This window comes from Mobula hypostoma, chromosome 6, assembly GCF_963921235.1.
Source record: "Mobula hypostoma chromosome 6, sMobHyp1.1, whole genome shotgun sequence".
Lineage (NCBI taxonomy): Eukaryota > Metazoa > Chordata > Chondrichthyes > Myliobatiformes > Myliobatidae > Mobula > Mobula hypostoma.
In genome coordinates this window covers 49631756-49646525 of record NC_086102.1, presented here as the reverse complement: position 1 = coordinate 49646525, position 14770 = coordinate 49631756, and the positions used below count along the sequence as shown (strand labels likewise).

The following is a 14770-nucleotide window of genomic DNA, read 5'->3' as shown; positions in this document are numbered from 1 at the left end:
GTCTAATCTTCAACTTGTTTTGCATGGAAAAAACATAAGGTGTGCAGTTCCACAATCATAAAATCCCTGTTCATTCCAACCCCGTTAAATTTGGATGTTACACTGACAGCAAGGAAAAGCATTATGCACAATAGACAGAATGAGCTCAAAACATTGGCAATGCAAATGTACAGTAACGCTTCTCTCACATTAGCGTCATCAACGACTGCTACCCAATTGATTCATATCCCCCCCCATAGAACCTATTTGGTGAATTAACATTTGCTAAGATCGAAATACCTTCCTTTAAGTCCCTCATCTCATTGCACCCCATTCATTTAAAATACTCAACCAGTCTTCTTCATTCTCCCTCACCACCCACCCCTACCTAAAGATCTTGCATTACCAGAGATATAGAATGATTACAAAATCCAGCTCAGCTAAGTGAAAGCTGCATGGAGAATGGATAACAGACTGCAGGGTGGTAAAAGTAAACACAACATTTTAAAAAAATATGGAGTGTGAGTGAGAAAACAAGGAAATATATACAGGCAAGCATAACATCAAGAGGAGTGCAAATGATGTGGCATTAAGAAAACATCAGCACAATTCGAACTCAACACAGATCGACAAAGTTTTCTGAGCACATTAACTGGTATAGATAGTGAAAAACTGATAAGCATGGATTTTCCATGACCTTTGAGAGTTTCCAGATAATAGGTGATGTACAGAAGTAAAGGAATGGAGATAAGTTTCTAAGGATAACAGGATTACTGGGTGGGGTACCATAGAGATAAATGTCTGAACCAAAGCTGATCTTAAAGAAACACAAAATTCTAATAGGCTGAGACAGATTAGATGGAAAGACAATGTTTTCAGTGACTGGCAAATTCAGAGTCACCGCTCACAGCGACAAGAAACATTTAGAACCAAGATGAAGAGAATGATCTTCACCACAAGCCTGGCTGTGAAAAAAGGGGGGTTGGGCATAGGGCTGCAAACCAATCCCATATTATACCAGAGCAACAGAAGCTCTAAAAATCTCATCCTTGGGAGAGTAAGGACCTTCGCCATATGTATGAAGTTGTGTGGTGAAAGCGGGACCCACAGGGCTGATCAACCTTCACCTTGGGCTGAGGACTTGGTGAGCTGCTATCAGCAGTTCACATAAAAGTTGCTGGTGAACGCAGCAGGCCAGGCAGCATCTCTAGGAAGAGGTGCAGTCGACGTTTCAGGCCGAGACCCTTCGTCAGGACTAACTGAAGGAAGAGTGAGTAAGGGATTTGAAAGTTGGGAGGGGAAGGGGGAGATCCAAAATGATAGGAGAAGACAGGAGGGGGAGGGATGGAGCCAAGAGCTGGACAGGTGATAGACAAAAGGGATACGAGAGGATCATGGAACAGGAGGTCCGGGAAGAAAGACGAGTGGGGGGGGGACCCAGAGGATGGGCAAGGGGTATATTCGGAGGGACAGAGGGAGAAAAAGGAGAGTGAGAGAAAGAATGTGTGTATAAAAATAAGTAACAGATGGCGTACGAGGGAGAGGTGGGGCATTAGCGGAAGTTAGAGAAGTCGATGTTCATGCCATCAGGTTGGAGGCTACCCAGACAGAATATAAGGTGTTGTTCCTCCAACCTGAGTGTGGCTTCATCTTTACAGTAGAGGAGGCCGTGGATAGACATGTCAGAATGGGAATGGGATGTGAAATTAAAATGTGTGGCCACTGGGAGATCCTGCTTTCTCTGGCGGACAGAGCGTAGATGTTCAGCAAAGCGGACTCCCAGTCTGCGGTGGGTCTCGCCAATATATAAAAGGTCGCATCGGGAGCACCGGACGCAGTATATCACCCCAGCCGACTCACAGGTGAAGTGTTGCCTCACCTGGAAGGACTGTTTGGGGCCCTGAATGGTGGTAAGGGAGGAAGTGTAAGGGCATGTGTAGCACTTGTTCCGCTTACACGGATAAGTGCCAGGAGGGAGATCAGTGGGGAGGGATGGGGGGAACGAATGGACAAGGGACAAGGGAGTTGCGTAGGGAGCGATCCCTGCGGAATGCGGGGGGGGGGAGGGAAAGATGTGCTTAGTGGTGGGATCCCGTTGGAGGTGGCGGAAGTTACGGAGAATAATATGTTGGACCCGGAGGCTGGTGGGGTGGTAGGTGAGGACCAGGGGAACCATTGCGAGAATTTTAAAGAAAGGGGCTTCCCTTCCTCCGCTATCTTTTTAAAGAAAGGGGCTTCCCTTCCTCCACTATCCCTCTCGCAATTCCTCCGTCTCCGCCGCATCTGCTCTCAGGATGAGGCTTTTCATTCTAAGACGAGGGAGATGACTTCCTTTTTTAAAGAAAGGGGCTTCCCTTCCTCCACTATCAACTCTGCTCTTAAACGCATCTCCCCCATTTCACGTACATCTGCTCTCACTCCATCCTCCCGCCACCCCACTAGGAATAGGTCCTCACCTACCACCCCACCAGCCTCCGGGTCCAACATATTATTCTCCGTAACTTCCGCCACCTCCAACGGGATCCCACCACTAAGCACATCTTTCCCTCCCCCCCCCCGCATTCTGCAGGGATCGCTCCCTACGCAACTCCCTTGTCCATTCGTCCCCCCCATCCCTCCCCACTGATCTCCCTCCTGGCACTTATCCGTGTAAGCGGAACAAGTGCTACACATGCCCTTACACTTCCTTCCTTACCACCATTCAGGGCCCCAAACAGTCCTTCCAGGTGAGGCAACACTTCACCTGTGAGTCGACTGGGGTGATATACTGCGTCCAGTGCTCCCGATGTGACCTTTTATATATTGGCGAGACCCGACGCAGACTGGGAGACCGCTTTGCTGAACATCTACGCTCTGTCTGCCAGAGAAAGCAGGATCTCCCAGTGGCCACACATTTTAATTTCACATCCCATTCCCATTCTGACATGTCTATCCACGGCCTCCTCTACTGTAAAGATGAAGCCACACTCAGGTTGGAGGAACAACACCTTATATTCCGTCTGGGTAGCCTCCAACCTGATGGCATGAACATCGACTTCTCTAACTTCCGCTAATGCCCCACCTCCCCCTCGTACCCCATCTGTTATTTATTTATATACACACACACACATTCTTTGTCTCTCTCTCCTTTTTCTCCCTCTGTCCCTCTGAATATACCCCTTGCCCGTCCTCTGGGTCCCCCCCCCTTGTCTTTCTTTCCGGACCTCCTGTCCCATGATCCTCTCGTATCCCTTTTGCCAATCACCTGTCCAGCTCTTGGCTCCATCCCTCCCCCTCCTGTCTTCTCCTATCATTTTGGATCTCCCCCTCCCCCTCCAACTTTCAAATCCCTTACTCACTCTTCCTTCAGTTAGTCCTGACGAAGGGTCTCGGCCTGAAACGTCGACTGCACCTCTTCCTGGAGATGCTGCCTGGCCTGCTGCGTTCACCAGCAACTTTTATGTGTGTTGCTTGAATTTCCAGCATCTGCAGAATTCCTGTTGTTTGCTATCAGCAGTTGGGGGGTTAGTCTTAAGATGATGATCTTGACTCCATAAACATCAAAGAATGCCAGCTGATCACAGTGAAACATTTAAATCTCAACCTTGTCCAAGTAGGTGCACAAATGATGTTTCCCCATGGCTCTGTGCCTGTAATTAGGCTCATAATTTCAACATATTCAAGACAGACAAAACTAAATTCCTTTCCCTTAGAAAGATGGTAATTCTTTGAAATTCTCCACTTAATGGAGCAGTGGAGGCTCATCACTGAATATAAACAAGAAAATAACTTTCAGATATTAAAAGCAGGGAATTTGTGGTTAGTGCAGGAAAAGCATCAGCTTCCTCCTGCTTTTGTTGCTTATGTTCATGATTCAAAGTTAGGCAGAGTTAAAAAATACAATTAGTACATAAAAATAGCCTACTCCCAACAGCCTGCACTTTCAGTAGTGGAAGAAATGGAACAAAAAGACATTTGACATCAAGACTCATTCAACTGAACTTGAACCTGCAGATGTTGAATTCAGTTGCAGTGCACAACATTCACCACTGGATGGTATTACAGCAGTGAGTTCCAATCAAAACTGGACCCACATTAAAAGATTTTAAAATCATAGACCTGACCATGCAGAAGGTGGTTTAAAATCAGTCTTTGTTTCTGTGCTGCTTCTCTTTGAAAGAGTCATCCACACTGGCACACATTTTTCATTCCCAAAACTCACCAGAAGGAAAGTGAATTTTACACCTTTATATGAAACATTTATAACTGATACTGCAGACAGTCCAAAGAGATGTGCTAGGGTAGTCTCTGGGATGAGAGCTAGCGCTTTGTATGTGCCCTCACGGTAGCTAAATTCATTTTTACTGATACTCTACCCCAGACTTACTCCAGTTATGAAGCACATTGCACCTCACCGGGAATTCGCATTCCTTCTTTTCTTTTGCTGACCAAAACAGGATTACAAAGCATTTGCAAATGGCATCACAAAGCTTTGTCAGTCCAATGTTTATCAATGAAATACAAATAATTTTCTCTTAGCTAAACACACACATATGCCCAAGTTTTTTTCCATTTAAATTTTCCTGAGGAATTCGCTGACATGCTTGAAGTTGTTTAAAAATGTGTAGAGAAAATCAAAGCCATCTAATATTCACTCTGTAACTTCTATGGCCAATGGAAAAGGAATAGGAGGACAAAATGGGGCCATGAAATATCATTGGTAAATATAGTTGAGTTCCCAGACATTTTATAATTACATTAAAAGGAAGACAGAAACCAGGGAAAGAATAGATCCTGATGAAACAACAGGGCAACCTCTGCGTGAAACCAGATGATGTGGGCAATACCGTGAAAGAATACTTCTCATCTGTACTCATGCAAAAGGGCATGGTAGAGGGAGAGTTCAGTGCAAGGGATGGAGATATGCTGGAACACATCAGCATTGAGAAGCAGGTGAGAGATGCCTTGGGATGCATAAAGGTGAATGAATCCCCCAGGCCTAGTGAGGTGTAACCCAGCTGTCATAGGAGGCATTGCTGTGGCTTTAAAATGCCATTTTTGCATTTTAATTAACCACAAGTACCAGAGGTTTCAGGATAGCAAATTTGGCTCCTTTATCCAAGAAGAGCAGCAGTGATGAGCCAAATAGTCTTATATCAGTGGTAAGAAAATTACTGGAAAAAATTCTAAGGACAGAACTTACCTTTGTTTGAAATGGCAAGGATTGATTTGGATGGTCAGCATGGCTTTGCTCATGGTAATCCCAGCTCACAAATTTGTCTAGCATTTTATTATGGAGATAACTGAGCATATTGATAAAGGAAAAACAGTGTATGTAGTTTATTTGATTTTAGTAAGGCCTTTGACAAGGTCCCATATGGTGAGTTGAACTAGTTATTTAGGACACATGGGATCCAAGGCAGGCTGTCAAATTGGATTCAAAATTGGCGTGGGAATAAGAAAGGTGGTTGTGGAGGGTTGTTTTCCAATTCTTGCTGAAGTCTCAGTGCCTTTGATAGGCAGTACAGGTGAATAAGGTGGAGACGAAGACATATGGGATACTTGCCTTCAATGGTCTTGCAACAGAATACACAAGCTGTTTATCATGTTACAAACTCATGAGACTTCGGAGCATTGCATGACTTCTGCTTGCTTATTAGAAGATGGATGTGATTGCAGTGGAGAGGGTTCAGAGGAGATTTGCCCTAGAATATTTCAGTTACAAAGAGATGCTGAATAGGCTAGGTTTATTTTCCCTTGCACAGAGAAGGCAAAGGTAAATAAAATTGAGGGGGATGGATTGGGTGGATAGTGAAAATGCACCTATGCTGGAGATGTCTAAAACAAGAAGGCATAGGTTTAAGGTGAGGTGGGAAGAATAGAGGGGATGTGTGGGAAATTCCTTCCTCCCACACAGAGGGTGATTTGAGTCTGGAATGCACTGTCTGAGGAGAAGCACAATATTTATGAAGCATCCTAACAAGTATTTGAAGGCTGTGGACTCAATGTGGGTAATTGGGATTAGTGTAGATAAGTACAACAGAAGGAATGGATATAGTGCAGAATCTATTCCTATACTGCATGATTTGACTTCAGTAACATCTAGTAATTTCAAGCCTTAGATTTAATTCAAGATCCAAACCTTGTGCTTGTCTCCAGCCTTGGCTTGCTTCCCTGCTTTCACATCCAGCACTAGGTCCTCAATGTTTGGTTTGAACTGTTGCAAAAGCAGTGCAGTGGGAGGACAATCATCTGGATCAGTTAGCCCCTGACTTACGGAGAGAAAGTAATATTTATACTGCAAGTCAACAGGGCATCCTGGCCTATCTAACATTTCCACAACCTGAAAGAAAAACAGAAGTCTTCTTAAGTAATTATGAATAAGATCTACTAAAGCAAAATCTATTTCGTAAGGTATTATAAAATTACTTTGATTTGGATTGGATAAATTGAACAGATTTATTTCATTTACATATTTACTGAACTTGGTGGTCAGAACAGACAAACTGTTCTTATATTCTTCCACATGGACATTAAAGAATATTACTGGTGGCCTGACAATATACCAGTAACTTATCATTTTGGACTGAGAATACCGCACAACTAGGGTCAATTTGCAAGGAAAGAGAAAGGGGACATGCTTTGTAGCAATAAACTAGATTTATAAATGTCAATATAGCCAATAGCAAGCAATTCACTTGTTGCTAAACATTCAAAATGTGCGTAAGTGTGTGAACATACATATAATTCAAGATATTTTATAGAAGTAAAAATTTAATTACAAGTAAACCACTGCATTACAGGGTGGAGGAGGTGCATTCCTAGGGAATACTTTCCATAATACTAAGTTGCATCATCTGTGCACATACCAAAAAATGCCACTTAATACAATAAATGTTATGTTCATATATTTACTTTTCTTTTCCACATAAATGTCATGAGAGTGATTTTTTTCCTCTGCATCTCAGATTTTTCGTCAGTGATTTGTAAGTTCTGTGATGACAAATTTCTATTACCCAAACAACCATAATGTGGAGGGATATCTGTGTACTATTTTGTGAATGAAGGTTTTACCAATGAAATAAACTTACAATATAATACTGAGGAAGACGAGTTAGCTTGATGAACAGCTTGTGTTTTGAGAGGTTTCCAACTGGATGAGAGGAAAGGTTTGAAAGATGTAACGTCTCACTGCAGATGGTGGGAAGATGCTTCACGGACTGTCTGCAACGCTGTTGTCCAAGCCAAAACCTAAAGGGCAATTTTTTTAATTTTTAAGATTAAAAATTAAGACTACATTTGAAAGAACTTTTCCCAAATTTAACAGGATACAGGTACTCTCCAGCTTTTGAATGCCCAACTTATGTACAGATTGTTCATACAAACAAGCATTTTGAGAGACCCGCAGGATGGATTTGCTGGCTGCTGCAGGCATCTTCTACCATGTGGGAACTTGATTCACAGCCACACTTCTGACTTGCGAATTGTTCAGGTTATGAACAATTCACAGGAACAGAAGTCTGTCATAACCAAGGAATGACCTATAAATGTAAAGAAGTAGTTTTCCCTCCCCCCACCCCTTCCTTGTTGGTTCATACGTTTGTATTTCCTCCCTTCTATTATGTCTGAAAAACCTGCTATTTCATACTTACTTTAGTTGCTGAAGCCAAGGAATAATTCGCTTCATCTCATCATTGATTGACTTTTCAATATCGTCTAATGTAGACTGGTCTAATAAGAACAATGACAATGCAAAATGAAAAGACAATGTAACAAATAAATGATTGGATCATATGGGTAACACTGAGAGAAACTTAAGAAAAAAGTAGAAGACAATTATTGCATATTATTTATAATTGCTAATTTAGTTGCTTTAGGCATGAAATTACGTACATATAGTGAGATGATCACTGCAAATTCTATAGATCATTCAAATGTGCAGATCTTTTAAAAAAAATCTCAAAAAGGTGAGGCCTCCTTCTCTTGGAAACAATTAACTTTTACTTTCCCAAATATTGATTAGGAATTCTTGTAAACTCTTTGAGTTCTTGCCAGATTATTGTTAAACTGCCAGCAAATGTCAAATAATCAAACCACATAGCTGTGCCATCACCATGACTGAAAAATTGCCTGCTCCACAATAATTCATAACTTTACAACTCCTCATGATCCATCTTCTCTGGAAGCCTTCAACAACACCAAACTTGATTTGTCAACAATGTCTAATTTCATCCTGCATGATCTAAATGTCTCATTTAAAACCCTACTCCCACGTCCAAACTTTAATTAAGCTTCATTTACCAACAGCACAAAATTCTCTTTTTCATTTGCAATTCCCTCCATTGCCCTTTTCTAGCCTACTTCTTGATATCTCTCAGCCCTAGAACTGCTCATTGTTTCTGGGCTCTTCTTCAAATATAATCACAGCATAAAAGGTATCTGCACTGCCAGCCGTTAAGGCCACAATTAAATCTCGTCTCCAAATATATTTCATTCTTTAAACCAACTGAGTTACATTAAGTTGTGATACAAGCCAGGTTGCTGCTATGAAGTGGATGCCAAGACCAAATTTGAAAACATATTTTAAATAATCACGACTTTAAATGTCTAATTTACTTGACTAAAAAAGTTCTACATGATACTTAATAACAAATCATCTGACATCTGTACATCTTCAATGAGATACCCAGAAATGATTTTTGCTTGATATAGTTGTTTTACTGGCATCTTAAACTTATTGGTACACAGATCCATGCACTTACCTATCCCATATAACATAGGTTGAAACATTCCTGAATGCAAATCCACAAAAATATGAAGACATTCAGATCGACCGCAAGGTTCTAAGATTGGAATTACCAGAGTTGGCAGGGCTGTTTCAATAAAGGCTGAAAACATAAAAATTAAAAGTAATTTAATTTGTTATATTCTTAAATTGTTTTAGTTCTTTTTCCCTTCACAGTCATAAAGTTGCTTTACTCATAAATAAAATTTCTTTTGTAAACTGATTTTTTTTCATCTGTTTATTAAGACAACTATCTCAAAATTAACCTTTAATTATAGATTATTATTATTATTATGTAATCACATTAGATATGCTTATCCATCTATCTATTCTGTAATCCAGCTATCCACATCAGCTTTCAAATAACTTTTAAAAATGTTGCAATTCTGCACTTCTTGCAGGCAGTTAAGTTCAGAAAATACTGAGAAATCTTCTAGAAAGCAATCATATGGAAGCAGCATCATTTGGTTCATTCCAACAAAAATGAAAAGTTATTTAAATAACAAGTAGGTAATTGGTTGTGTCACATACAGTTATCATTATGATTATAGGTCTTCAAAATGGCTTTCAGCTCCTGTAGCTTCTGATGGGAACGTGCGTGGACACTGTCAATCAACAGCTTCTCTACTGAAAGGTGGTCAACCTGTGGAATAGAGTAGTTATTAGCACTAACAATTCATTTTTCAAGTCCATTTGAATTTAATGAAACCACAAATTATCAGGAAGAATCCTGTACCATTCAATTAACTGTAAATAGATTTATTTTTCTTTCACGTTTTTTTAAAATTACACAATATTTTTTGAACTCAATATTCACCAAAGTCTCTTTCAATAACACTTATATTGGCCATCAAGATTAGGGAGGTAGAGCCTATGACAACCATGTCCATTTGTTGTGACAATAAATTCTGGAAATGGACAGTGTGAATATTCAGATTCCCTTCTCATAATCTTCTAAAAATTCATTAAGATGTGTACTATAAAATACAATTCAAAATAAGACTCTTGGTTATAAAACAACATTAATAAGAAATTAATTGTGCTTGCCAAAGCCCTGCATGTGATCCTACATCTGCAGAATACGCCTGTACGCTCTGAAGGATCCAGATTTTGGATGCTGGAGCTCTGCACTCCACAGTCTTTCCACAAGGCTGAATAGGCCATGTGGTGGTAAGTCGATATCAATAACTGGTAAAAATCCTTTATAATTAATTGACAAATACTAACCTATGACAAATTTACTGAACACATAAAGAAGTTAATTTAATGAAGTTAAGAAAAATAAACAAAAACTTAACCTGAATGATGACGGGCAATAACTCCATTCAACTAGAAATGGACTAAATGAAGTTCAGAGGTGAAGCAAGATGTCAGATGTGCTTACATCCAACCTTTAGTATGTTCTACACTTCTGTGGTGCAGAGCACAGAAGTGAAAACAAACAATATATCAGAGGGCAGACGTGGCAGTTCTCAACTGAACTAACACTCACATTGGATGTCAATCTCACACAAAATTACAACATATTGGACTTAAATTAACAGATCCATTAGTTAAAGATAGTTAATCTTGAAAGCACTTGCTACAATGACCAAGTAAGTTTTGCTTCAAACTGCAAATAAAGTATAAGCAATTACACTTTTATCACATGCAAAGTTAAGGAGATTAACCAAAACAACAATGCAGGAAGACCAAGCGAAATAGAATTGTTGTCTAAGCAACTAATATTGATACAGGATAAATAACACAAATTCAAGGAGACATAAATATCATATTACCTTCATAGCACGTTCTATTAATTTAGAATCACCAGCTGGTAATGGTGGATCATGAGATATTTGTAATGGTTTTGAGCTGTCAGTCTCATCAATCTTTATCATGACCTTGTGAACAGAAGCACTGCCTGTTTTCCTTCCCAAGACTTGCTGGCTACGTAATAAATTCAAAACACAGAATGATAAAATAAGTTCTACACAGCAGGTTAATCATTATTACATTCAGATTTGGAAGATAGGTAATATATGAACTTCAGAACAAAACTTTAAAAAGATACAAATTCCTCTAATCAGAGATTAGTACATAGTGAAAAGTACAATGACAGCATGTACATTGGAAGCCACATGGGCAGAAAATTTCATGCGTCCAAGGGGCTAGAATGGTCATAGAACAAAACAGCATGGATATAGGCCATTTTGCTCAACGAGCCCATGCTAACCACAGTGCTCACCCAGCAAGTCCCAATTTTCTTGGTTTGGCTCATATCTCTGCAAGCCCCTTCTATATGCTTCTTAAGTGGTACTTTTGTAGCTGTCTTAATCATTTTCTTTGACAGCTCATCCCATATACACACCATCCTTTGTGTGAAAAAGTTGCCCTCGTCACCCCCTTTCAAATCTTTCCCCTCTCACCCTATATCCAGATTTGGATTCCCCTACCATGGAGGAAAGACTGTTGCTGACCACCTTACCTATGCCTCTCATAAAGTTAAATATTTCTCTAAGGTGTCCCCTCATTTGCCTACATTCCAAGGAATAAAGACTCAGCCTGGCCAACCTTTCCCTATAACTCAGGCCCTCCAGTCCTGGCAGCATCTTTGTAAATCTTTTCAGCACTCTTTCCAGTTTAACCACTTTTTTCCTGTAACAGGATAATCAAAACTATACACAGACAAGTGCGACCTCACCAACTTTTACAACTTCAAAATAATGTCCCCATCCCCTACACTCAATGCCTTGACCAGTGAAGTCCAGTATGCTAAGTGAGTTTTCACTACCCTGTCCACTTGCTTTCAATGAACAATGCACTTGTATTCCTAGGTCACTGTTTCAATATACTCCCAGGTGCAATGTACAATCCTACGCTAGTCAGCACTCTTCAGTTTCTGGTCAAAAATCTTAGCTTTTTTAAACTCTTCCCAGTTCTGATGAAATATACAAGTTTGTATTTTAAGTGCAGAAGAGGGTGGGTGGGGTGGGGGAAGAAAGGAGTAGCAGAGCTAAACTAAAAAAAGTAAAGTTCATGATACAGTAGGAAGTGATGATTAAATGACAAGTGGCAAATGAAGGAGCAGATTTTTAACAAACCAAATACAGAAATCTGAAAGTAGTAAATACTCATGTCAGACAGAGAGAGAACCAGAGTTAAAGTTAATATTTCTGGTTTAACGCTCTTCTTCAGACCTGAAATGCTGACATGAGACCCAAGTGTTATTTTAAATTTGTCGAGATGCTGCCTGAATTGCTGAGTGTTACTGCATTTTCTGCTATTACTGTCAGCTGAAAGAGGGTGAGAGAGCTTTATCCACAAGCATTGACAAGTGAGATCTCAAATACCAGGACAGGGGTGAAAATGTTGAAATATGTAATACAGTCGGCCCTCCTTATCTGCGAGTTCCACATGCGTGAATTCAACCAACCGCGAATCACGAAAACCCGGAAGTGCTCTTCCAGCACTTGTTGTTCGAGTATGTACAGACTTTTTTCTTGTCATTATTCCCTAAACAATGCAGTATAACAACTATTTTACACAGCATTTACATTGTATTAGGTATTATAAGTAATCTAGAGATGATTTAAAGTATACGGGAGGATGTGCGTAGGTTATCATGGATCAGGATCAAAAAAAACCCTGAAGCTCTCTTACTAAGTAAATCGGCACAGGTACATCCGGTATTATTTATTGTCAGTTAGTCAAACGTTTGTCTCAGTATATAGTATATATTTTATCTTTCTATGCATATAAAACACTTAAGAAACGTAAGTTTCAGCGCCGGGCTCGGGAACAGAGTTCGATCCAGTGTCAGACCACTCCCGAGCGCTCTCCATCCGTGCCGGGTTGATGTGAGGGATCAAAAACCCAAAGCCCAATAATTAAACCACTGCGTTGCTTTGTAATAATTGTAGCTTTCATTGGGGCAGGGCCTTTCTCACTTTATCCTTTAAAATTGTTCCGATCGTTGACCGACTGTAGCCTAATGCTTTTCCAATGACTGATGGCGTTTCACCTCTTTCTGATCGCTTTATTATTTCCACTTTATTTTCAATCGTGAGCATTTTTGTGAACATAAACACTGTGGATTCAGAGCTCTGCCGCCGGGTCCTAATGTCCACCGCACTAAGACAGGTTAAATAAGATCCGGGGTTCCGCTGGGTCCTAAGGTCCACCGCATTGAGCCAGGTTGAATAAGGGACTTGAGCATCCACGTTTTTTGGTATCCACGAGGGGTCCCAGAACCAATCCCTCGCAGATAAGGAGGGCCGACTGTACATGAATAATCTAGTGTAGTACATTGCCATCTTCATCCTCACCATGTTTGTAAAAAGAATTTGCAAATTGTAAAATAAGTCAATGTGTGCATGAAGCTAACTTAATTTTAATACAATACTTCTGTGCTCACACAAGTAAATGACTTGAATATCTGAAAAACTTAAACCTAGAACATAACTATGAGTTACTCACTTCCAAACAACCAAAGTCAGGCACTTTCCAGGTTGATATCGTTCGACTTGAACAAGATCACCCCAACGTTCGCGGATTAGCATCTGGGCCTGTGAGTGCAAAACTTCCAATTGCAGTGACAGACAGAATGAATCTGAGATAAAGGGTTAAGGAATTCTTAAAAGCTGAAATGGAAAATAATTATTGATGCTGCAGAGTCACAATATTATCTTCTAGTTAGCAAAATGAATATCAACAAAGAAACTTTTCTTGTGCAAATATTTGTGAAGAGAGAAACTGAATTAATGTGTGAGGAAAATGAGAAATAACCCAATGTTTAAATTTTAAAAAGTAGTAAGAGGAGAGCAAAGGGAAAGACTAGTGGGATAATTCAAGTCTCACAGTGCCAACTTAAAGATAAATATAAAGGAATAAAATGCCACAAGCTCTCAAGAGTTAAACTTTCAGAACAAAGACTGTTCATCAATAATGTTATGCTGTTTCCTTTTTCCCCAGAAGCTGTGTGATCTGTTGAGTGCTCCTAGCATTTTGTTTTTATTTCAGATTTCCAGCACTTGTAGCTTTGACTTTCAGTTAAGTGTTGCTCATGTTACTTGGAAGATGAGGTGTTGTTTCTCAACCTTCTAACTGGTTGGAGCAAGGGGAATGAAAATGTATCAACTGAAAGCTTAGGTCATCCACTACAAGAGTAGTTTTCCCAACATACTGGATACCAGAGTGAGAGCAAATGAAACACACCAAACTGGATCAATCACAATTGCTTACAACAATAACTCAAACAGTACAAACCAAGGCAAAGCGGTGGTCTGAGGCGTGGGGGGAAAAAGTACTATGAAATAGCAGTGACTGAAAAAAAACTCTGAAAAAAGCATTAAGAATACTTAAGTTTTTATAAATTCATATTAAAAGGATAAAGTTATGCAACAGTTCTTTTTGGTATGTATGACTGTTAACTATTTTAGTAACTTTGGCCACTATTATTTAAGGTATACTTCAGCACTGGTTCAATAAAGAAACATATTAAAAGTTTGCAATGATCAACTTCGAAAAATTGTACATTGTATCTATAATGGAAATATTCAGTGACAAGCCCCTAGCATATTCAGCCTCTTCAAAAACCATTTGGATACGTAAACAGTTGTACATATCTTGTAGAGGTTTCTCATCAGCAAACAGTCTGGACTGTACCAGACGATGAATAAAATTGATCTGCATACTATGAACAAGAGCACGACCATCTGAAATAAGAACAAAAAGACAGTAAACAAACTACCAGGAAGGTATGTGCAATAAGAGTAAAATCAAATTGGTAATCTTTTCATATATAATAAATGACTGAACTATTAAAGTAACACACATCAAAGTTGCTGGTGAACGCAGCAGGCCAGGCAGCATCTATAGGAAGAGGTGCAGTCGACGTTTCAGGCCGAGACCCTTCGTCAGGACTAACTGAACGAAGAGTGAGTAAGGGATTTGATAGTTGGAGGGGGAGGGGGAGATCCAAAATGATAGGAGAAGACAGGAGGGGGAGGGATAGAGCCAAGAGCTGGACAGGTGATAGGCAAAAGG

At 40.0% G+C, this 14770-nt stretch overlaps 1 protein-coding gene across 1 annotated transcript in view; it reads right to left on the bottom strand.

Annotated features, from left to right (window-relative positions):
- The window catches only part of med14 (mediator complex subunit 14), a 65576-nt gene that overhangs the window by 37998 nt on the left and 12808 nt on the right, over positions 1-14770 (bottom strand). The window contains exons 7-14 of the mRNA XM_063050806.1: positions 14332-14439; positions 13202-13334; positions 10522-10672; positions 9275-9386; positions 8721-8846; positions 7611-7689; positions 7050-7209; positions 6101-6301 (exon numbers count right to left, since the gene is read on the bottom strand). Coding sequence (XP_062906876.1) covers positions 6101-6301; positions 7050-7209; positions 7611-7689; positions 8721-8846; positions 9275-9386; positions 10522-10672; positions 13202-13334; positions 14332-14439 — 1070 coding nt within the window. The remainder of the gene's footprint in view (positions 1-6100; positions 6302-7049; positions 7210-7610; positions 7690-8720; positions 8847-9274; positions 9387-10521; positions 10673-13201; positions 13335-14331; positions 14440-14770) is intronic.